Source organism: Bos indicus x Bos taurus, chromosome 19 (assembly GCF_003369695.1).
Source record: "Bos indicus x Bos taurus breed Angus x Brahman F1 hybrid chromosome 19, Bos_hybrid_MaternalHap_v2.0, whole genome shotgun sequence".
Classification (NCBI taxonomy): Eukaryota; Metazoa; Chordata; class Mammalia; order Artiodactyla; family Bovidae; genus Bos; species Bos indicus x Bos taurus.
In genome coordinates, this window is record NC_040094.1 from 26,384,703 (window position 1) to 26,407,873 (window position 23,171).

At 46.4% G+C, this 23,171-nt stretch overlaps 1 protein-coding gene across 2 annotated transcripts in view; it reads left to right on the top strand.

Moving 5' to 3' along the window:
- PITPNM3 (PITPNM family member 3) overlaps positions 1-23,171 on the top strand; it is a 97,033-nt gene that overhangs the window by 24,722 nt on the left and 49,140 nt on the right. For both annotated transcript variants that reach the window (XM_027517742.1, XM_027517743.1), the window contains exon 3: positions 3,529-3,636. In XM_027517742.1, coding sequence (XP_027373543.1) covers positions 3,529-3,636 — 108 coding nt within the window. The remainder of the gene's footprint in view (positions 1-3,528; positions 3,637-23,171) is intronic.

Below are 23,171 nucleotides of genomic sequence, written 5' to 3' on the forward strand. Positions count from 1 at the left end.
GCCCATTGTTGCCAGACTGAAGATCTAAGGCTGAGTATTGAGAGCAGGGGCAGAGGATTGGCCTAGAGAGGGAGAGAAAGCTTGTCTGCAAGCTGGGGGAGCAGCTGGAGAGACAGGGATGGGTTGTGGAGGGAGTGTGCAGAGAGTGCAAGGGAGCCAGGGAAAATACGAGAAAGCAGAGAGGGAGAGAGAGCAAGACTCAGTCAGGATGGGAGAGGACACACACACGCAGATACACACACGTGCACACACACACACGAACACAGATACACAAACAGACACACCAAGAGAGCACAGGAGAGAGCTGAAAGAGAGACAGTGACCCAGAAGGAGAGGGTGAGGTCAGAGACCTGCAGAGACAGAAAGATCCTGAGGGGCAGGCATGCAGAGAGAGAAAGAGAAGCCCAGAGAGGGAGAGAGGACAAGAAAGAGAGAGAGGAGAGAGGTTCTGGGATAAAGACAGATCAAGTGCCAAGAGTCATTGTGATGGAGGCCTAAAGGGAGGGACACATGTGACAGACAGCCTGAGACAGAGAAACGTGAGGACCCAGAGGGACAGAGATCAGGGAAAGGGCCAGACGTCAAGCAGAGGGGACCATGCGGAGAGTCTGAGAGGAGATGCATTTCCTAGAAAGACAGACAGAAGACCATGAGGGAAAGATGGAGGCGGGTCAGGTAGATAAATAGGAAGAGGAGGAAAGATGCCAAGGATGGTGCATGCTCAGCCTCAGAAGCTGGGAGCTCTCGGGGTTCTGATAGCGTCACAGACAGCCAGAGACAGGGATCATGCATGGCAGAGGAACTGGAAGCTAGGATGTGTGAGCACCTGCTGTATACCCAGCATTAGACCAGGAGCCCTAGCTCACTCATCTGACTGTCAATTTCCCATGTGGTTTTTTTTTTTTTTTTTCACTAAACTGATTTCCTCCAGGATGGAGGTCATGTCTCACATGCCATATAGCACTGCTCAAGAATCCATTCATTGTAGGATGAATATTAAATGAACAAGCAGACCGCTGCATGATTGGGTCACTGAGCCAGGAGACACAGGCGCTCAAGGTGGGTTACAGGCTGACCCTGACGCCTCCACTGTGGAGCTGGGACAGAACGACATAGGGGCAGACAGCAGCAGAACTAAGTATTAGAGGAGAACACCGCATGCTCTGGTGGTGAGAGGGGTGGTACCTCACCTTCCTGTGCTTCTACCCACATCTATGCTCCTACTGTGTGCTACTGATGCTTACTGACTCTTTACCTTCATTATCTCACTTAGTCCTCACAGCAATCCTATGACATGGGCATTACCCTGATATTTTATGGATGAGGAAATGGAGGCTCATGAAGCCTAGGTCATTGTCCAAGGTCAGATCGCTAGCAGATGGTGCATCCAGGATTGAAAAGAGTCAATCTAACACCATAATAGAACTCTTAAACCCCCGGTGATCCTGCTTCCCCAACATTAATGCTACCTGATATTTGTTTACAGCATTTTGACTTGTGTAGACTTTTCAAGTTTACTATGTCATTTGTTCTCATGAAAGCTTGCTAGAAAGAGTTGTGGAACCAGAGTGTTATTCCTACTTAAGAGATAAGAAAACAGGAACAGTTGAGGGCCATCTGTAAAGGTACGGGTTCACTTGGAGCAACTCAGGACTGAAATTCAGTCAGAGTTCTGCCCAGAACACAATGCAGCCCACAGGTGTAAACCATGTCCAGATGGAACACCCCAGGCTCAGGAAATTGTCTGGGTGCGTGTGGCGCTTGGGCTGCCGATACAGGATGTCCAGGGCAAGCCATCAGGAAGGCAGGATTTTAGGACTCTTGAAATAGTATATCTGGGTTTAAATCCTGGCTCTAGCCAGTGATCTTCAGCAAGTTACTTAACTATTCCATGCTCCTTGTCTATAAAATGGAGATAATAAGAATTTTATCTTTTTAGCATTGTTATGAGAATGAAATGAATTAATATTTGTAAAGCACATAACAATCTCAATGCATAGTAAAGATTTGATAAATGTCATTAAATAGATCAAATAAACACATCAAGTAAGACAGGAAGGGGGAGTGTTCCAGCCTGAAATGGGGTCTAGATTATGGATTCAGAACTCTGGACAGTTCCCCAAGCTTCGGATCCACCATATTGATTCCATCTGCTCTGTGAAGTTCTTTGGCAGTGAAATGGGTCGGATCAGACCCATTTTTTCTCGGTTATGATGAGCTTGAGGATTCTTCTCAGTACCCTTTAATGTCTGTTCTATGAGAAAAAGCGCAAAGCTCTTTACCAGGAAGGCTTGACTCTTTAAAGAGAGGGTGGGGTCATTCCTGTGGTTTATCCTTGAGGAAATGTCCCTTTTTGAGATGAGGGACAGCACCAGATGTGTGTAGTTGAGGTGTAGGATCCAGGGGCTGGTGTTCAGTGTGGTTAGGGAATATGACCTCACCAATTCCTCTGATTCACCCCTAATTCACCAATTCCTGTCCTTTCAGACCAGGAAAGGACAAGACTAGAGACAGGGTTGAAGGGAAGACTAGAGGGAGGATGGAAACATTAAGAGGTTCATAAAGTTGAGATGTAGGTTGAAGTTTCCATATAGCTCACAGCTTAGAGGCAGAAGTCTTCTGCTTTCTCAGTTATTCCAAAGCTGCTCTGATCCCAGCCAAATCTTGGTATGCTTAAATACTGATGGCAACTCCCTCCTTGCGTGAAGAAATGTCCTTAACATCTCCCATGTATAAACAGCCCCCTGTGCACCAAGACCTTTATATTCATTAGCTCCTTTAATCCTCATAACAACTCTATGATTACATGTTGCCAGTCCCATTTTACTGATGGGAAAACTGAGGCTCAGAGAAGTCAAGTAATTCACTGAAAGAAAAACTGCTACCCAGGGGCGAGGCTTTGCTTCTTCTTTTCTTTTTAGAAATTAACGTATTTACTTTTGACTGCATTGGGTCTTGCCTGTGGCACGTAGGATCTTTCACTCCACAGCGTGGGGTCTTCACTGTGGCACAGGGTCTTCTCTCTAGTGTGGCATATGGGCTCCAGAGCATGTGGGCTCCGTAGTTTTGGTGCATGGGTTTAGTTGCTCCTCAGCATGAGGGATCTTAGTTCCCTGACCAGAGATCAAACCTGAGTCTCCTGCATGGAAAGGCAGATTCTTAATTTCCCTGGACCACCAGGGAAACTCCAGGGCTTTGCTTTTACTTCCCAAACACACTACTTTTCAAGAAAGACCACTCTTGGCACTAGGAATGCAGCCTTCTTTGAGTTTTCAGTCTCTCTCATGACTGTTTCTTTGTTACTTTCTTTTACTGTAACATGGAGGTCCTGTAGGATACAACAATGCATTCTTGGAATGAAAAATTTCTGCATGTCTTATACCTGTCTATAACTACCGACACCTTCAATAGTCGAAATCTACTTCAACTCACAGGAAGAAATAAACACTCCTTTGAGATATAAGCTCCTGTTAGGGCTACCTCTACACAGCTTTGCCTGTTCATGCCCCTCTCTGCTTCTTTCCACAGAGGAGGTGGCTGAAGGGAAGAATGCCATCCTTATCGGGATGAGCCAGTGGAATTCAAATGACCTGGTGGAGCAGATCGAGACCATGGGGAAACTGGAGGAGCATCAAGGTGAGATTCCGTTCCTCTGAGGTCTGGGTGTATACCTATATGTGTTTTGGAGAGTGGTGGTGGGGGGGTCAAAGTGATGGCAATTTGGGGCTAGAACCTGGGTTTTCTGTTAAGAGTCATCTGTCTCTCTTGGGACTTCACCTACAACCCCTGAAATCTGTGGCCTGCAGGAATGCTCATGGGGACTTCTGCAGGATTTTCTGTGGCAGAAAAGCTCTAGGATACTTCAACAGAGCTTCCTTTGTCCATTGAATGATCATTCAGGAGGGTGGGTAGTTAAGGGCAGGTGGTGGGGTCCCAGCTCCTAGGATTGCCAGGCCTATGTTGCTGGAATCTTCTGGTAAGGTAGGATAACCACTGGAGGAGCCTTTGAGAATGGGCAGGGGAGAAGAGCAGCAGTTGGAGTTGTCGCTTCCTTTGGTTGAATTGTTGACGAAGGAGGGGGCTGAGGATAAATCCAGAGCCTTTTTATGGAGGGGAGTTTTGACCAGGAGCTTAATCCGCAGGCAAAGCAGGCATATCTTTTCAGGCATCCACCCCTCCTGTCCATCTGACCATTTAGCATCATGAGCAGAATATTTGTTGAGTAGCTACTATGTATATGTGCTTGGTAGAAAGGACCAAGGGCTTCCCAGGTGGCACTTAGTGGTGAAGAACCTGCCTGCCAATGCAGGAGACATAAAAACATGGGTTTGATCCCTGGGTTGGGAAGATCCCCTGGGCATGGCAACCCACTCCAGTATTCTTGCCTGGAGAATCCCTTTGACAGAGGAGCCTGGCGGGCTGTAGTCTATAGGGTCGCACAGAGTCAGCCATGACTGAAGCGACTTAGCACACATGCATGCAGGAGGCACCAAAGGTGATTTAACTGAGGCTTCTGTGCTGTGATATGCGATGCAATGTAAGTCAAAACATGGGTGGGGGGAGTCAACCCTTAATCTGAGGGTTATTGGGTCAGAGGGGAGAGGTGGAATTTTAGAAGGAGGCAGGAGAAGAAGCTCAAGGAAGCATTCTTGACAGTGAACCTATGGAGCCAGGCTTTGAAAGGCAAGTGAAGGATGAAACCAAGGAGTTCATAAAATCTTGGATGACTTAGGGGAACCTGAGGCTCAGAGAGGTGCTGCAGTTGGTTATGGTCACATGGGAGTGAAGAGCAGAGCTGGGGCTAGAACCCTATCTGGGATCCAGGGTGCCTCTGCTTCTGTTAGCTTTTCCTATCCCTCCAGCCCCCTAGTATATCACTCCTCTTACTCCCCTCGTCCCTATCTCCTCTTTTCCTTTCTCTCTTGACCCCATAATTTCTCAGTTATGGTCTGGGCTGGGCTACCAATCCGGAGGTATTCAGTGAAATGGTCCTGCTTCAGCCCAGGAGAATGACCATCTTGGTACTGGCCATCTTGCCCCAGCATCTGTTCATTTTCTTACCCCTGTCCCCATCCCTGCTTCCCCCATTCAGAGCCCTCCCCAAAGCAGGTGGCCCATCCTGAGAAATGCACAGGCCTGGGATGACGGTTCCATTTTACAAACGAAGCACCCAAGGCTCAGAGAAGCTGAATCTTGCCCAAGGTCCTTCAAAGCTAGTAGCAGCATCACCCTCACATTGCTAGTCTCCTGATTCCGAGACCAGGGCTTCACCTTCCAAACTGGACCAAGCTGGGCAGTTCTTCGACAGCAAGGAGATTGAACCAGTCAATCCTAAAGGAGATCAACCCTGATTATTCACTGGAAGGGCTGGTGCTGAAGCTGAAGCTCCAATACTTTGGTCACCTGGTGCGAAGAACAGACTCATTGGAAAAGACCTTGATGCTGGGAAAGATTGAGGACAGAAGAAGAAGGGGACTACAGAGGATGAGATGGTTGGATGGCATCATCGACTCAATGGACATGAGTTTGAGCAAACTCTGGGAGATAGTGAAGGATAGGGAAGCCTGGCATGCTGCAGTTCATGGGATCGCAAAGAGTAGGACATGACTTACTGATTGAATAAGAGCAACAAGGCAGCTCTGAGCTCCTGCAAAATCAGGTCCAAGCAACCCAGAGTCTTAAAGGCAGGGCCCTCCTGGACCACTGTCACATTTACAGAAAGGATGGGCTCTGAGTCTGGTCCCTAAGACCAGTCCAGAGACGATTTCCCTGTCTCTCCAGCCACACATGTGCAGACAGACACTGGGTCTGCTCTTTCCTCCATTCCCACAACCTGGCAGGAGCCCAGAAGGGGTCATGGACTCCAAGTGCTTCCCCAGGACGGTGTTTGGGAGCAATGAAAAGACAAACCCAGACTTGTACTCACCACCCATCTGGCCATCCCCTCCCATCCCAGCCCGTACTTGTCTGCCAAAGAATGTGTGACTCAGACGCAGTGTGAGCTAAGGAGGTGGTGAGTGAGAAGCAGTGTGAGCTGGGAGGGCAGGGGAGGAGGAAGCCGAGGGAGGTCGATGGGAGAGGCTGAAACCGAAGCTCTGGAAGCTAAGAGGTCTGGGTTTGAACCTTGGCCCTGCCTGCCGCTCCATGACTTTGTGGCCAGGAAAGTCACATCACCTCTCCAAGCCTCGGTTTCTCCATCTGCAGAATGGGGCTGGCACACAAGTTGTACGCGTTAAATGAGCTGATACTTGCAAAGTGCATTCAGTGACAGGTCATTATAACGTGGGATGGGGAAGAAGAGGGAAAGGTCTTGCACAAATATAGTTCTAGCAAACACTTTGTGGAGCTCATGAGAGGTTGGATTCGAGGCAGTTGCTTGCCTGAGTCTGAGAACTGATGCTGTTTCCTCTCAGTATGAAATGGGGAGCAAGAAGGAGAGAGGGAGAAGGAGGGGATGAGGAAGAGGAAACCAAACCTGTTTCGTTCCTTCTGAGTTCCATCCCTCTGTGGACTCACAATGTAAATTTCCACAACACGGCAGAGCACACGTGCCAATTTCATTCATTCCAACAGTCACTTTTGGAGCTGAGACATGGGCTCAACACAGGATGGTGGGGAAATAAAGACAAGCAGGCTGGCCTCATGGTCCTTGTAGGAGCTCACAGCAGAGGAAGAGGGTCATGGTCAAGGCAACAGTGTAGTAAGACAGGCTGAGTCTGGGGCCGGAGGAGAGAGCCTCGGGAGACTCTTTTGGGGAGAGGAAGTTTCTGGAAAAGGTTGCAGTCAAAATTGGTGGTACACCTGAGGTAACCAGAATTGAAAAAGACAAATGCACCCCTGTGTTCATTGCAGCACTATTTACAATAACTAGGACATGGAAGCAACCTAGATGTCCATCGACAGATGAATGGATAAGGAAGTTGTGGTACATATACACAATGAAATATTACTCAGCTATAAAAAGGAACCAATTTGAGTCAGTTCTAATGAGGTGGATGAAGCTAGAGCCTGCTATACAGAAAGAAGTAAGTTGGAAAGAGAAAGACAAATGTCGTATATTAATGCATACATATGGAACCAAGAAAGATAGCATGGACAATCCTTGCAGGGCAGCAAAGGAGACATAGACATTTTGGACACAGTGAAGGAAGGAGAGGGTGGGATGATGTGAGAGAATAGCATTGAAACATATCCATTACCATATGCAAAATAGATAGCCAGTGGGAGTTCGATATATGACGCAGCGGTCTGTGACAACCAGGAGGGGTGGGATGGTGAGGGAGGTGGGAGGGAGGTTCAAGAGGGAGGGAACATATGTATACCTAATGCCAATTCATGTTGATGCATGGCAAAGCCATCATGATATTGCAATGATCCTCTAATTTAAAAAAAAATGTGGTGATATAGATCAAGCTCTCACCCTGCCTCCTTCAATGTTCCTGCCCTTAAACGCAGGACTCACTCCAGAGACACCCCCCTGCTCATGGTTCATATCCTGGCCAATCACAGCTACCCTTGATGATGGCCCCAAATCCGTCTCCAGTCAAGACCTCCCCCTTGGGCTCCAGACTCTTACTTTCAAGAGCCCCCTACTTGCTCCACCTGGATGTCCCGAAACCGCTTCACACTCTGCAAATTCCAGATGGAATTTGGACCTTCTTCCTTCTGAACCTTAATTATGTTCTATAGCCTGTTCTTTGATCTTCTCAGTCATTTAGAGCCTGTGTTGCATAGATACGTTCAGACTGCTCTGCTATCTCCAATTCTTGAGGGTGCTAATTCTGGTGCATGCGTGTGTGTGTGTGTGTGTGCGCATTGTGTGTGTGTGTGCATTGTGTGTGTGTGCGTGTATCTGCATGCATGCTATCTGTCCCCCATGAGTTTTGTTTCTTCATTTTTTACTGTGACCTCATCCTGGTTAGCACCCCACCCTTTTCTTTTCTATGGGACTCTTGTGTCCCCCAGCTTTTGAAAATGTCGTTCTAGAGATTGATCTTGTATTTCTGCTGCACCTGAGGGTCTCACTGATCTTGGACATTTATATGCTGAATTTACAGATTTGTTTCCATTCTGCATGAGTGGTGTAAATTTAGACCCTACACCCATAGGTAGAAAGGGCTTAGAGTTTTACTCATGTGTGAGTGTTTTCTCCCACTGTCTGTAGATGGTTTTTTTTTTTCTGCTTCCCCAAAGGAATTTTGCTTTTTTTAAAAAAAATTTATTGAAGTATAGTTGATTTAAAATGTGTTAATTTCTTCTGTACAGAAAGGTGACTCAGTTATGTATATATATATTCTTTCCCATTATGGCTTGTCACAGGATACTGAATATAGTTTCCTGTGCTATAAAGTAGGACCTTGTTGTTCTTTCTGTCTTTGAGACTCTTTTGGGGGACTTGTTATTTTTACCCGTATTAGAGTATTCTCTACGGTAGATGTACCACAATTTATTTAACCACTGTGCAGTGATAGGCATCGGGATTTTTCACCATTAAAACAATGATCCATGCATGAAGAGTATAAGAAGTTGAAACTTGTAATAGATACTGCTAAACAGTTTTCTAAAAGAGCCATGCGAACGTATATCTATTCCAACTGTGGATCAGGTGAACCATTTCTCCCACAAGCTCACCAGACTTAATCTTATCAAACATTAAAATTGTACCTGATTGACAGGTGAAGACGTTTTCTTGCTCTGTTTTGTACTTACTTGCTGGCTAGTGAGAGTGATCATTTTTTCATAAGTGTGTTGACTATTTTCTTTTTTCTGTTTCTTAATTATGGCTTTGTTCATCTCCTATTGAATTGTCTTTTTATTATTAAAAGTGAAAGTGAAAGTTGCTCAGTGATGTCCAACTCTTTGCAACCCCATGGACTATACTGTCCATGGAATTTTCCAGGCCAGAATATTAGAGTGGGTAGCCGTTCCCTTCTCCAGGGGATCTTCCCAACCCAGGGACTGAACCCAGGTTATTGGTTTCTAGGAATTCTTTACCTATTTTATGGATATAAGTAATTTATCTGCTATAGATTTGAAATATTTGTCTCTTAAATTCCTGCTAGTTGGCTGAATTTTCATATTAGCTCTAATAGTTTGTCAGTTAACTCTTTTTTTTTTTTAGGGAGAGAGTGTCAGATTGTTTACAAATCTCAGCAATTATATCCTTGCCAATATTGAGCCAGCTTACTTATTTTTCTTATTCAATTGCATTGCACAGGATCTTCAGATAGACGCTGAGTGGCAAGAGTGATCTGGGCTTGTTTGATCTCCCCCCTTCTCTTCTCGTCCTTTTCCCTCCCCCTTCCTCCTCATTCTTCTCAGTTAAGTTACTGAGGAATGATTTACATTAGGTAAATTAAGCCTTTGTAGTATATGGTTTTTACCGCTGCTTCTTAAATTCCACGACTTCCTCTTGGATTTACTTGTCTGTTAACTGAAACATCTCAAGACATTCTTTCAAGTAGGAACTGCAGATAATCATTTTCTAAGTCTTTGCATTTCTCAACATGCATTCATTTGGCAAGTTTGCCTGCATCCGTAATCATCTTCCAAACTATCTTTGAAGACGTTCCTCGTGGCCTTCTTGCCTTTAGTGTTGTTGGTCAGACGTCTGAGGCAAATTTCTGAGTAATCTGTTTTTCCTCCTTGTTGAAACTCAGTTTTTAAAAGCTTCTTTCTTTGCCTTCTAAACTCACAACCAAGTTTGCAGATGAGGTTTTGTTCTTTGCCGCGTCTGAACTTGGTGTCCTCTTTTTTTCATCACTGTGACATTTTCTTTCAATTATCTCTTCAAGTATTTCTCTCTGTGTTTTTTCCTTCCAAAACTTCTATTAGGTAGGTGCTGGAACCATGTCTCAACTCTCCCTGTCTATTCTTATGTTCTGGTCTTTGCTGGGTTCTGGAGCAGTCTGGTTCCAGCTAACCAACAGTGCACGAATTTTTCTCTTCTTTGGCTCTTTCCTTTCTTCTGATTAACTCTTCTATATAGTGTGTGTGTGTGTGTGTTTTAAAAGCAATCATCTTTTCATTTTCAGGCACTCTGGTTGATTCTTTTTCATAATAATCTAATATGGATGCCTTGGACTCATTCTATGCTTTTTAGAGCATCTATCTCCTTGTTCTTTTCAGAGTTTTCTGGTAGGTCAGAGGAGGATAGAAATAAACCACTCACACGTCAGACTGGATTAATTAGCCAAAGATCCATAAGTGAGATTACAACACAGAGCAGGAGCGAGTTTGGTTCTAATTGTCTAAGGAAGCACACAGCTGTCATTAACATTGTCCAAGGAAAGCAGTCTTGCCAAGTTCTTTTTTTAACTGAGACACAATTCACATATCATAAAATTCATCCCTTTAAAGTGCACAATTTTATGGTTTTTAATATAGTATTGAAGGTGTGCAATTATCACTATTATCTGGTTCCAGAATATTTTTTCACCCCCCTTCCCTCTCCCACAAAAAAAACCCCATATCCATGAGCAGTCACTTCCCACTTTTCTACCCCCAGGCCCCTGGAATTTCATATACATGCAGTCAAACAATGTGTTTTTTGTGTCTGATGTCTTGTCTAGCATAATGTTTTTGAGATCCTTCCATATTGTACACTGAATCAGTACTTCATTCCACTTTGAGGGTGAACAATATTCTATAGTATGGGTATATCAGGTGGCTTCCCCGGTGGCTCAGAGTGTAAAGAATCTGCCTGCAGTGCAGAAGACCTGAGTTCAATTCCTTGATTGGGAAGATCCCCTGGAGAAGGAAATGGCAACCCACTCCAGTATTCTTGCCTGGAAAATCCCATGGACAGAGGAGCCTGGCAGGCTACAGTCCATGGGGTTGCAAAGTGTCAGACACGACTGAGTGGCTAACACACACATGGGTATATCACATATTGGTTATCCATTCATCAGTCAATGGACGTTGGGTTGTTTCCACTTCTTGGCTATTATAAATAATGCTGTAAAAATTTTTGTGTACAAGTTTTTGTGCAAACATATTTTCTTTTGAGTATATATATATATGTATGAGTAGAGTTGCTGTATCATGTGGTAACTGTTTAACTTTTGGGAGAACTGACAAACTCTTTTCCAAAGTGGCTGCACCACTTCACATTCCTACCAAGAGTTCGAATTTCTCTACATTCTTGCCAACACTCGGTATTGTCTGTCTTTTGGGTTACCGTCATCCTCGTGGGAGGAAGTGGTACATACTTGTGGTTTTGATTTGCATCTCCCAAGTGAAAGTGAAAGTGGAGAGTGAAAAAGTTGGCTTAAAGCTCAACATTCAGAAAACAAAGATCATGGCATCCGGTCCCATCACTTCATGGGAAATAGATGGGGAAACAGTGGAAACAGTGTCAGACTTTATTTTTCTGGGCTCCAAAATCACTGCAGATGGTGACTGCAGCCATGAAATTAAAAGACGCTTACTCCTTGGAAGGAAAGTTATGACCAACCTAGATAGCATATTCAAAAGCAGAGACATTACTTTGCCAACAAAGGTTCGTCTAGTCAAGGCTATGGTTTTTCCTGTGGTCATGTATGGATGTGAGAGTTGGATTGTGAAGAAGGCTGAGCGCCAAAGAATTGATGCTTTTTGAACTGTGGTGTTGGAGAAGACTCTTGAGAGTCCCTTGGACTGCAAGGAGATCCAACCAGTCCATTCTGAAGGAGATCATCCCTGGGATTTCTTTGGAAGGAATGATGCTAAAGCTGAAACTCCAATACTTTGGCCACCTCATGCGAAGAGTTGACTCATTGGAAAAGACTCTGATGCTGAAAGGGATTGGGGGCAGGAGGAGAAGGGGACGACAGAGGATGAGACAGCTGGATGGCATCACCGACTGGATGGACGTGAGTCTGAGTGAACTCCAGGAGTTGGTGATGGACAGGGAGGCCTGGTGTGCTGCGATTCATGGGGTCGCAAAGAGTCGGACACGACTGAGCGACTGAACTGAACTGGACAACTAATGATGTTGAGCTTCTTTTCATGTGCTTATTGGTCATTATTAATCTTCTTTAAAGAAATATATATTCAAATCTTTTGTCCATTTAAAATTGGATAGTCTTGAGAAATCCCTGGCAGTTGAGTGGTTAGGGTGTCATCCTTCCATTGCAGAGGAAACCAGCTTGATCCCTGGTTGAGGAACTAAGATCTCACATGCTGTGCAGTGTGGCCAGAAAAACATTGGGTTGTCTTTTTATTGTAGAGCTGTAAGAGTTCTTTATATATTCTGGATGCTATATCCTTATGAGTTATATAATTTACATATATTTCTCATTCTGTGGATTGTATTTTCACTTTCTTGTTAATGTCCTTTGGAGCACAAATTTAAAATTTTTATGAAGTCCAATTTATTTGTTTTTTATTTTATTGTTTGTGCTTTTGGTGCTATATTTAAAAAGCTATTGGCTAATGCAAGATCATGAAAAATTTATTCCATGTTTCCTCTTAAGAGTTTCATAGTTTCAACTTTTATATTTAGGCCTTTGATCCACTTCGAGTTAATTTTTGTATATGGTGTTAGGTAGGGATTCAACTTCATTCTTTTGCATGTGGGTAACCAGTGGTACTAGCAACATTTATTGAAAAAAAATTATTCTTTTCTCCATTTAATTATCTTGGTACCCTTGTCAAAAATCAATTGATCATAAACATATGGATTTATTTTTTTACTTTCACTTCTATTCCACTGATATATATGCCTATCTTTATGCCAGTATCACAGAGTCTTGATTACTGCACACTTATAGTAAGTTTGAAATCAGATGTGGGAGTCACCAACTTTTTGTATTTTGCAAGTTCTTTTCTTGCAAGTTTGTTTGGTTCTTCTGTGTTTCTTGCATTTCCATATGAATTTTAGAACCAATTTCTGCAAAAAATACACCTGCAATTTTGATAGGGATTGTTGTTGAATCCTATAGATCAATTTTGGAAGTATTGCTAATTAACAATATTAGTCTTCTAATGAATGAACGTGGAAACTCTTTCCATTTATTTAGGTCTTCTTTAATTTATTTTAATTATGTTTTATGTATAGGTTTCAGTGTACAGGCCTTCAGATCAGATCAGATCAGATCAGTCGCTCAGTCATGTCCGACTCTTTGCGACCCCATGAATCGCAGCACACCAGGCCTCCCTGTCCATCACCAACTCCCGGAGTTCACTGAGACTCACATCCATCGAGTCAGTGATGCCATCCAGCCATCTCATCCTCTGTCGTCCCCTTTTCCTCCTGCCTCCAATCCCTCCCAGCATCAGAGTCTTTTCCAATGAGTCAACTCTTCGCATGAGGTGGCCAAAGTATTGGAGTTTCAGCTTTAGCATCATTCCTTCCAAAGAAATCCCAGGGATGATCTTCAGAACGGACTGGTTGGATCTCCTTGCAGTCCAAGGGACTCTCAAGAGTCTTCTCCAACACCACAGTTCAAAAGCATCAATTCTTTGGCGCTCAGCCTTCTTCACAGTCCAACTCTCACATCCATACAGGAAAAACCATAGCCTTGACTAGACGAATCTTTGTTGGCAAAGTAATGTCTCTGCTTTTGAATATGCTATCTAGGTTGGTCATAACTTTCCTTCCAAGGAGTAAGCGTCTTTTAATTTCATGGCTGCAGTCACCATCTGCAGTGATTTTGGAGCCCAGAAAAATAAAGTCTGACACTGTTTCCACTGTTTCCCCATCTATTTCCCATGAAGTGATGGGACCGGATGCCATGATCTTTGTTTTCTGAATGTTGAGCTTTAAGCCAACTTTTTCACTCTCCACTTTCACTTTCATCAAGAGGCTTTTGAGTTCCTCTTCACTTTCTGCCATAAGGGTGGTATCATCTGCATATCTGAGGTTATTGATATTTCTCCTGGCAATCTTGATTCCAGCTTGTGCTTCTTCCAGTCCAGCGTTTCTCATGATGTACTCTGCATATAAGTTAAATAAACAGGGTGACAATATACAGCCTTGACGAACTCCTTTTCCTATTTGGAACCAGTCTGTTGTTTCATGTCCAGTTCTAACTGTTGCTTCCTGACCTGCATACAAATTTCTCAAGAGGCAGATCAGGTGGTCTGGTATTCCCATCTCTTTCAGAATTTTCCACAGTTTATTGTGATCCACACAGTCAAAGGCTTTGGCATAGTCAATAAAGCAGAAATAGATGCTTTTCTGGAACTCTCTTGCTTTTTCGATGATCCAGCAGATGTTGGCAATTTGATCTCTGGTTCCTCTGCCTTTTCTAAAACCAGCTTGAACATCAGGAAGTTCATGGTTCACATATTGCTGAAGCCTGGCTTGGAGAATTTTGAGCATTACTTTACTAGCGTGTGAGATGAGTGCAATTGTGCGGTAGTTTGAGCATTCTTTGGCATTGCCTTTCTTCGGGACTGGAATGAAAACTGACCTTTTCCAGTCCTGTGGCCACTGCTGAGTTTTCCAAATTTGCTGGCATATTGAGTGCAGCACTTTAACAGCATCATCTTTCAGGATTCGGAATAGCTCAACTGGAATTCCATCACCTCCACTAGCTTTGTTCATAGTGATGCTTTCTAAGGCCCACTTGACTTCACATTCCAGGATGTCTGGCTCTAGGTCAGTGATCACACGTCTTACACTTATTAAATTTATTCCTAAATGTTTTATTCTTTTTGGTGCTATTATAATCAAAATAGATTGTTTATTGCAAGTGTATAGACATACAATTTATTTTTGTAAACTGGTATTGTATCCTTCCTCTTTGCTGAACTCATTTATTGGTTTTATTTTGGGGGGATTCCTTAGGATTTTCTATTTATTCTGCCTCCAAATAGAGGTAGTTTCACTTCTTCTTGTCCAATCTGGATGGCTTTTATTTCCTTTCCTTGTCTCATTTTCCTGACTAGATTCTCCAGTATAATACTGAATAGAAATGATAAACAAGAACCAGGCTTCCCTCGTGGCTCAATGGTAAAGAAGCTGCCTGCCAATGCAGGAGACATAGGTTCTGTCCCTGATCTGGGAAGATTCCATAAACCAAGGAGGAACAAAGCCCATGTGCCACATCTACTGACCTCAAGCCCTAGAGCCTGGGAGCCACAACTCCTGAGCCCACCAGCTTCAATTGCTGAAGCCCGAGTGCCCTAGAGCCGATGCTTAGCAACAACAGAGACACCGCAGTAAGAAGCTTGTGCACCGCAGCTAGGGAGTAGCCCCCGCTCGCAGCAGCTACAGAAAAGCTCATGCAGAAATAAAGACCCAGCAACAACCCAAAACAAAAATAAATAAAGAAGTGATGAGAGCCAACATCTTACCTTGTTTCTGATCATAGGGGAAAACTTTTAATTCTTTCATCATTAAATATGAGTTAGCTGTGTGTTGTTTTTTTTGTAGTAGTCTTTTATGTTGTTGAAGAAATTCCCTCCAATTACTGGTTTCTTGAGTGGTTTTGTAAAGGATGTTAGATTTTGCCAAATGCTTTTTCTGCATCTACTGAGATGATCATGTGGTTTTTGTCCTTTATTATATTATAATGATTGTAATACAATATGTTGTCCTTCAGTGTATTACATTGATTGATTTTCATATATTGAATAATCTTTCATTCCTGGGATAAATTCCACTTGGATCTTTCCATGGCACTAATCTTTTATGCTCAGGGTTTACAAATCTCTTCCAGATTAATTTATACTAATAGTCTATGAGCTGTCACTTAAAAGACTCTTTACAATCAGGGCCCTTCTTATTTTGAAACAAACTTAGTGTCATCAAGGCCACAATCTCATTGAGACAAAGGGAGCGGTCGTCGTATACGTGTCCTTGATCAATTTTTCTGCCTCCAGCTTTCCAGACAACTATTTTCTTTTTCCCTACTACTTGCGTTCTGACTCTAGTTTATAACCTTATTTCTAGATATGTAGTTCTTAAAGAGTGGTCCCTGGACCCACAAAATTAGCATCACTTGGAAGCTGTCAGAAATATGAACTTCAGACTTATTGAATCAGAATCAGTAGGGCTCAGAATCTGTGTTTTAACTAGCCCTTTGGGAGATTCTGGTGCTTGCTAAATTTGAGAGCCATTTATGATTATGATATTAAGTTGGTTGAAGGAACCCACAGATCCATTTTCCTGCACTCTACTTCCTTCAGTCATTGAGTCTGCTATCTTTCTTCTACACTGTTGGTTTTCCTCTAGTATTTAGTCATATTTGGATACACACTCTGCTTTGCGTTTGCAGCTCCCCCTTAGCCTCTCTCTGAGTGGTGTGGTATGTCTGTTGACTGCAAGCTTCCAGCATCTTATTATTGGGGAGGGTAGGAGCTGCTGCTGGCTGAGTTGAACCATTAGCTTCTGGGTATTTTGCTCCTCTTGGGTATTTTCAGCCTCCCAAGCTGTCCTGTCCCTCAAACTTGGCCCTTCTCACACTTGGGCATGGATGCCTCTGCGTGGTGAAAGCAGGGGTGAGGGGGGAGTCCAATCACCTGGCTTCTCTCCTATGGAAGCCCAGACAGTGGCAAAACCTTCTTTTGCTTCTGTGTTTTCCACCTGTGACCCTGCCAGTCCCTCTGGGCTGCCTCCACCTTTGGCTCCAGACCTTCCTTTGCAGGATTGAGGTTATGGTTTCCTTTCACATGGCTTGGTTTTATGGACATTTGACCTTCACAGTCACACAAAAGCTCCAGGCAGAAAAGGGTCTCACACTAGAGTTTATGCTCTGCTGTTGCCATCTTGAAATTCTTAATCATTTTAAACAAAAACCCCATATGTTCATTTGGCCTGGGTCTTACAAACTCTGTAGCTAGCCCTGCTGCCCTCCATCCAATCCCTCTGTGTTCTGCCTTTTAGAGGTGCCTCACAGTCTCTGATGTGCCAGGACATCCTTTCCTATTTTACAATGCTGTGAAAAATGAAAAAGTCAAAGTGTTAGTCACTCAATCATGTCTGACTCTTTGCGACCCCCATGGAGTGTAGCCTGCCAGACTCCTCTGTCCATGGAATTCTCCAGGCAAGAATACTGGAGTGGGTATCCATTCCCTTCTCAGGGGATCTTCCTTCATTGCAGTCAGATTCTTTACCATCTGAGCCACTAGGGATGCTGCTAAAGATTCACTCACATAAAATGGTTAACGTCATTTTCTGGGGATTTGGGACAGGAGAAAAAGGCTAGATCAGTTTGCCAGTTGACCAATTTTAGCCGATCCTACTGTGATGCTTCTAAAATATAAATCCAGGAGTATCATTCTGCTGTGGAGTTGGCAACTAAGTTTTTGCTTCCTGCAGAAGGAAGTATAAATCCCCCCAGCCTGGCATGTAAGCCCATCCTGATTCTATCCTTTCTTCTAACAATTGTCATTGTCTATTGTCATTATCCCTGCAGGAGTCAGACAGCCCTGCAATGGCTATCATGAAGGATGTTATGAATACATTGGGACTGTCAGGTCATGGCTAGATCTGGCAATCTCAAGGTTATCTCTACTCTGGTATTCATGACTTCCAGGCCATACCTCCCTCTTCCGTTCACACTGAGTTCCAGCCAAATGCCCAGGGGCTGCTTGCTGACTCTCAAGCCCACTTGAGCTTGCCTGTTTTTCCCCCAGTTTCCTCTCCTCTTGTAATTCTGTGCCCTTCCCCAGGGAGCCTCCCTGATGGCCCAGTCTCTCCCAGACCACCTCCCAATTGCCCAGCATAGCTTGCTTGGTCCACCTGTGTAGTACTGACCTGTGTTCTTTCAGCTGTGCCTTTCTGGGTGGGTACTCTGCCTCCCTTTCTGAAGTTGAAGCAGTGAGGGGCTCATCACGCATTCATGCCCTCCCTCCATCATTTATGCATTCAAAACACATGTACTGTGACTTACTCTGTGTCGGACCCTGTGCCGGTCAATGCTGGGGACACAGTGATGACTCAGAAATGGACTCAGAATTGACTGGCTCCCAGACTTGGCGGTGGGGTGGTTACAGGCCAGTGAGCTAATTACCCTAACAAGAGTGAGAACAAGGTCCAGAGGGATCAGAGAAGGACGTGGAGCCAGGGCTGAGTTGTGAGGCATGAAGGAGGCCTCTCGGGACTCTGGCCAGACCCATGAGGGTGCAGCAGGAGGAGGGGATGGCAGGTGTGAAGATGCGGCAGGAGGCATAAGAAGGCAGGGAAGTTCGGAGGGCTGCACAGAGTTCACCTTGATGAAAGTTGGGATGCTAGATATTGGGCTGCTGCTGCTGCTGCTAAGTCACTTCAGTCATGTCCGACTCTGTGTGACCCCATAGACGGCAGCCCACCAGGCTCCCCTGTCCCTGGGATTCTCCAGGCAAGAACACCGGAGTGGGTTGCCATTTCCTTCTCCAATGCATGAAAGTGAAAAGTGAAAGTGAAGTCGCTCAGTCGTGCCCGACTCTTAGCAACCCCATGGACTGCAGCCCACCAGGCTCCTCCGTCCATGGGATTTGCCAGGCAAGAGTGCTGGAGTGGGGTGCCATTGCCTTCTCTGGATATTGGGCTGAGTGGTGGCCAAAGGGGTCACGCGGTCTGGGAGAAGAGGTAGGCGTGGGGATGTTGAAGATGAAACCCTGAACATCAAGGTGCGGAGTTGAAGCCCTTTTAAGAGTATCCCTGGGGACCCATGGAGTAGTTTAAGTGGGAGTGACAAGCCATATTTTAGAAAGAGCGTTCTAGAAGGTAGTGTAGAAGATAACAGGAGGGATCAGGAATGAGTGTGGAGGGTATTGTGATGGGCCAGGTGAAAGGTAATGAGAGTGAATCTTTTCTTTAAAAATTATTTCTTTTCGGCTGCGCTGGGTCTCCACTGCTGCGGGTGGGCTTTCTCTAGCTGCGGGGAGCAAGGCCTACTCTCCAGCTGTGGTGCGTAGGCTTCTCATTTTGGTGACTTCTTTTGCTGTGGAGCACAGGTTCTAGGGCTCGCGGGCTTCGGTAGTTGCTGCACGTGGGCTCAGTATTTGTGTGGTACACAGGCTTACTTGCTCTAGGATCTTCCTGGACCCGGGATCGAACCTGTGTCCCCTGAATTGGCAGGTGGATTCTTAGGCACTGGCCCACCAGGGAAGTCCGGAGGGTGAATCTTGACCTTGCAGCTCAGCAGAGGCTCAGCATCTGGGGAGCACCCTGAGCAGGGAGGGAGGTGTGTGGTTTTTTTTCCTTCTCAGCCCTACTTCGTGAGTTGAGTTACCAGGCTGGCCAGAACCTGGTTCAGACCCCCAAATCTTGGCAGATTGCGAGTCTTCAGCTGCTCATATTCCTGCTCCATGGGGTCTTCCCAGATACTTTTCTGACATGTCAGAAGCTGAATTCCTGATTCCTTCTTCTCTAAGGCCCATCTGCCTGAGTGGCTTCCCCGGCGGCCACTCCATCCTCCCAATTCAGGTGTTTGGTGATTGCGTGTCTGTTCTTGCCTGCACACTTTGCTTCTCTTGCTCTTGGGGAGCTCACAGTTTGATGGAGGGGGATTGGAAAGAGGAAATATAAAATCACGCAGGAACCATGAGAAGAATACACTGTAGCAGCATCTTCTTGGAGGAGATGACAGAGCTGAGATGCGTGTGTGAGGTTGGGACAGGCAGGACTCGTGAGTGACAGAGGACCAGCCCTCCCGGTACCCAGCCCTCCCTGTGTAGCCTGTCGTGTTCGTAGGGGTTACTGGCAGCTTCTGCATTTGAAGAAAACTAGTTGGGGCGAGGCTGTTGGGCCCAGGGGCCCTGGAAAGCTTAGGCCAAGTGGGGTCTCATTTAGACAGTGGCGAAGACAGCTGCACATCTGGTTAATCACCCTCGTCCTGGGAGCCCGCTAATCAGGAAGCCGGCTTCACCGCCTCCAACTCCTCTGCACGCCTGCTGGCGGCTGCACGGAAAGACAGAGCTGAGCCAAGAGTCAGCGGCTGGGCAGGGAAGGCCAGCTCCCCGCTGCTCGGGCTCCACACCTCCCTTGTCACACAGCAAGCTCCTTCTTGTCCAGGTTGGTGGCCTTACCAGGCCCCTCGGACGCCGGGCTCAGGCATTCAAGCTTCAGTAACCCTGAAGTTCGGCTCCAGCCTCTGGGTGCTTCTCCCCAGCGCTCCTTACAGACAGCCCATTCTCCATGCCCCCCTGCTCTCCCCTCTTCAGCCCCTGACACCCCACTTCAGGAAGCACTGTCCACATGGCCTGAGGCATCACCGGAAGCCTCTGCTCTAGAAAGCCCCTTTCTGGGACTTCCCCGGTGGTCCAGTAGCTAAGATTTCACGCTCCCAGTGCAGGGGGCCTGAGTTCCATCCCTGGTCGGGGAGCTAGATCTCACCTGCCACAACTGAAGATCCTGCGTTTGTTGTTGTTCAGTCACTCAGTCGTGTCTGACTCCTTGCGACCCCATGGACTGCAGCATGCCAGGCTTCCCTGTCCATCACCATCTCCCGGAGCTCGCTCAAACTCAAGTCCATTGAGTCGGTGATGCCATCCAACCGTCTCATCCTCCATCGTCCCTTACACCTCCTGCCTTCAATCTTTCCCATCATCAGGATCTTTTCCAATGCAGGCCACAACTAAAAGAAAGAAAAAAAAAAAGATCCTGCCTGCTGCAACAAAGACCTGGTGCAGCCAAATAAATAAGTAAATTTTAAAAACAAAAGTAGAAAGCCCCCCCCCCCCGCCCCCAGTAGGAGGCAGAGGTCATGGGAGAGCCTCCATCAGGTGTGGGGCATTGAAAGGGACCAGATCTGAAATCGAGTTAGTGACTTTCTCCTTCTGAGCCTGTCTCCTTATCTGTGAAGGTGGCCTTTCCCACCCAGGTGTGAGATCTCAGTGACCTAGCAGGTGGGTCAGCACCGGGCAGACCACAAAGCCCCTGCAGCCCAGAGGCAGCCTTTCTGGTTTCCACCACTGAGTCCGCATGGTGGGGGGAGCTCTGACCTCCCTTTGTAACAGTCTTCCTTCTACCCAGGCGACACCAGTGTGAATCTGTAGCAGCATCTCAGTGACACTCCCTCCTGGCTTCTTTCCACCTCTGCACCTCTCCATCACCCCTGCCCCCAGTCTTAATGCCCCAGCTCCACTCCCCCACCAGGCATTATGCCCACTGAAATCCTGCCCAGGCTGCAAATCCTATTTCTTTACTGGTAATGAAATATTGTTTGATTTCAGCATCTTTTAAACCATCCAGGTGAGTTGCTCCCAGGACCTGGCATGAGAACAGGGAGGTGATGGACCAGACCTAGCTCATCCCTTGGCTGGACGCCTCCCCATTCCCCAGGGTCTGGCAGACAGTAGGTCCTGGAGAAACACTGGAGGTGTATGTGCTGTGGTCAGGGCTGCGACCTGTGCTCTGAAAAGTCCTGGGTTTGGGGTGGTGGTGTTGTTCAGTTGCCAAGTTGTGTCCGACTCTTTGTGACCCCATGGACTGCAGCACACCAGGCCTCCCTATCCCTCACTACCTCCTGGAGTTTGCCCAAGTTCATGTCCATTGAAACAGTGATGCTATCCAACCATCTCATCCTCTTCTGTCCTCTTCTTTCGCCTTCAATCTTTCCCAGACTTTTCCAATGAGTCAGCTGTTTACATCAGGTGGCCAAAGTATTGGAGCTCCATCTTTAGCACCAGTCCCTGGATTTGGGATGAATGATCTCAATTCTGAATGATTTCATCTTCATATCTGTGCTTTGTAAGTGCCGCCTGATGGACAGTGGAGCACATGCCGGGGGCTGGGAACTTGGTTTACGCGTGGTGCTGTCCACATGGCCTGAGCCATCGCCGGAAGCCTCTGCTCTAGAAACCTCCCTTTCCCTCCCTTCCAGGATGGGCTCTTGGCCTCCTGCTCTCCTGCCCTCTGGCTCCCTGGCCCCACCCAGCTTCCTCCTCCCTGTACCTGCCCACAGAGAGCTACTCTCTTCCCCCAAGCAGGGGCCTGGGTGCTGGGAGAGTTGGGGTCAGAGGCATAGATCCCAGTTTCTCAGGGCAGAGCAAGTGTCCCCGCCAGGGGCTGGCAGGGCTGCAGTGCGTTCGGTGGGTGATTCAGACAAAGCAGGCCTCTCACCCACCCATCCAGGGACCTAAGGCATTTTGATGCAGAGGCTGTAGTACTTTTGGGAGTCGCGTGCCTGCCCAGGGGGTTGGGACAGCAGGCAGTGGGAAGGGTGGACGCATGGCACCCAGCTTTCTTGCTCTCAGTCATGGCACAGTGCCCAGGTCTGGCAGCTGGTGGGAGGGGGAAGCTAGGTGGCTGCTGGGCTTGGGGGCCGAGTTGAGGAGTGGGGCCCCCAGGCACCTGTGAGTGTCTACACTCACCTCTTGAGTATCCCTGTGCATGAGAGAGCATAACATTAAATAGCAAATAAAAGCTACCCAGACAGGTCAAGAAAGGACAAAGGGAAAAACTGTATTTTTTAGTGCCTTTTAATAGTCTTTTTTCTTTTTCCTTTTTTTTTCGCCACATCACAGGGCTTATGGGATCTTAGTTCCCCAACCAGGGATTGAACCGGTGCCCTTGGCAGTGAAATCATGGAATTCTAACCACTGGAGCACCAGGAAATCCCTAGTTTTTCTTCCTTTCTGAACGAGGGCCCCTGCATTTTCATTTCGCACTGGGCCCTGCTAATGATGTAGGTGGTTTGGGGCACAGTAGAAATGGCAGGAGACTCGGGTTTGGAAGAGTTAGTGACTCCCTCTGCCTCTCCAGGCACAGTTTCTTCTCTGCTGCGGTGCCTGCTCCCCTACTCCTGCCTTTCCTTGGGCTCAATGTACAGCAGACACAGTCCTGTTTTCTCTCCCTGTCAAAGCTCCCTTTGCCCCGAGGCTCTCAAGTTGTGACTCTGCCACACCCTCCCTGGGGTTCCCGGGTCAGAGTGAGTCTCTGCCTCCTTCTTGGTCATCTCACCTTGACTTTCTCATCTCCGCATCCCCCACGGCTCCTGGCACAGTGCTCAGCAGAGAGATGAATAGAAGGGGTTTTGTAAGTGAGTGTCTTCATCTCCGTGTGAGGCTTCTGTCCTGCTGGGTGGAGGGAGCCGACTTGCCCTGTGGACTCAGCTTGTTCTCAGACCACATGCTCGTGTTCAGCTCTGACCCATAGATCTGACATCCGATGCGGGGTTTGAAGTCACCTCATCGTGCTGGCAGTGGGGGCTACTCTGAGAGGATGCCCAGGCCTCTTTTCCACCTGGGTCTCCTCTCTAGAGCACATGACCCCTGGCCTGGGGAGCACCGTGAGCTGGCATCCAGCATTAACCATC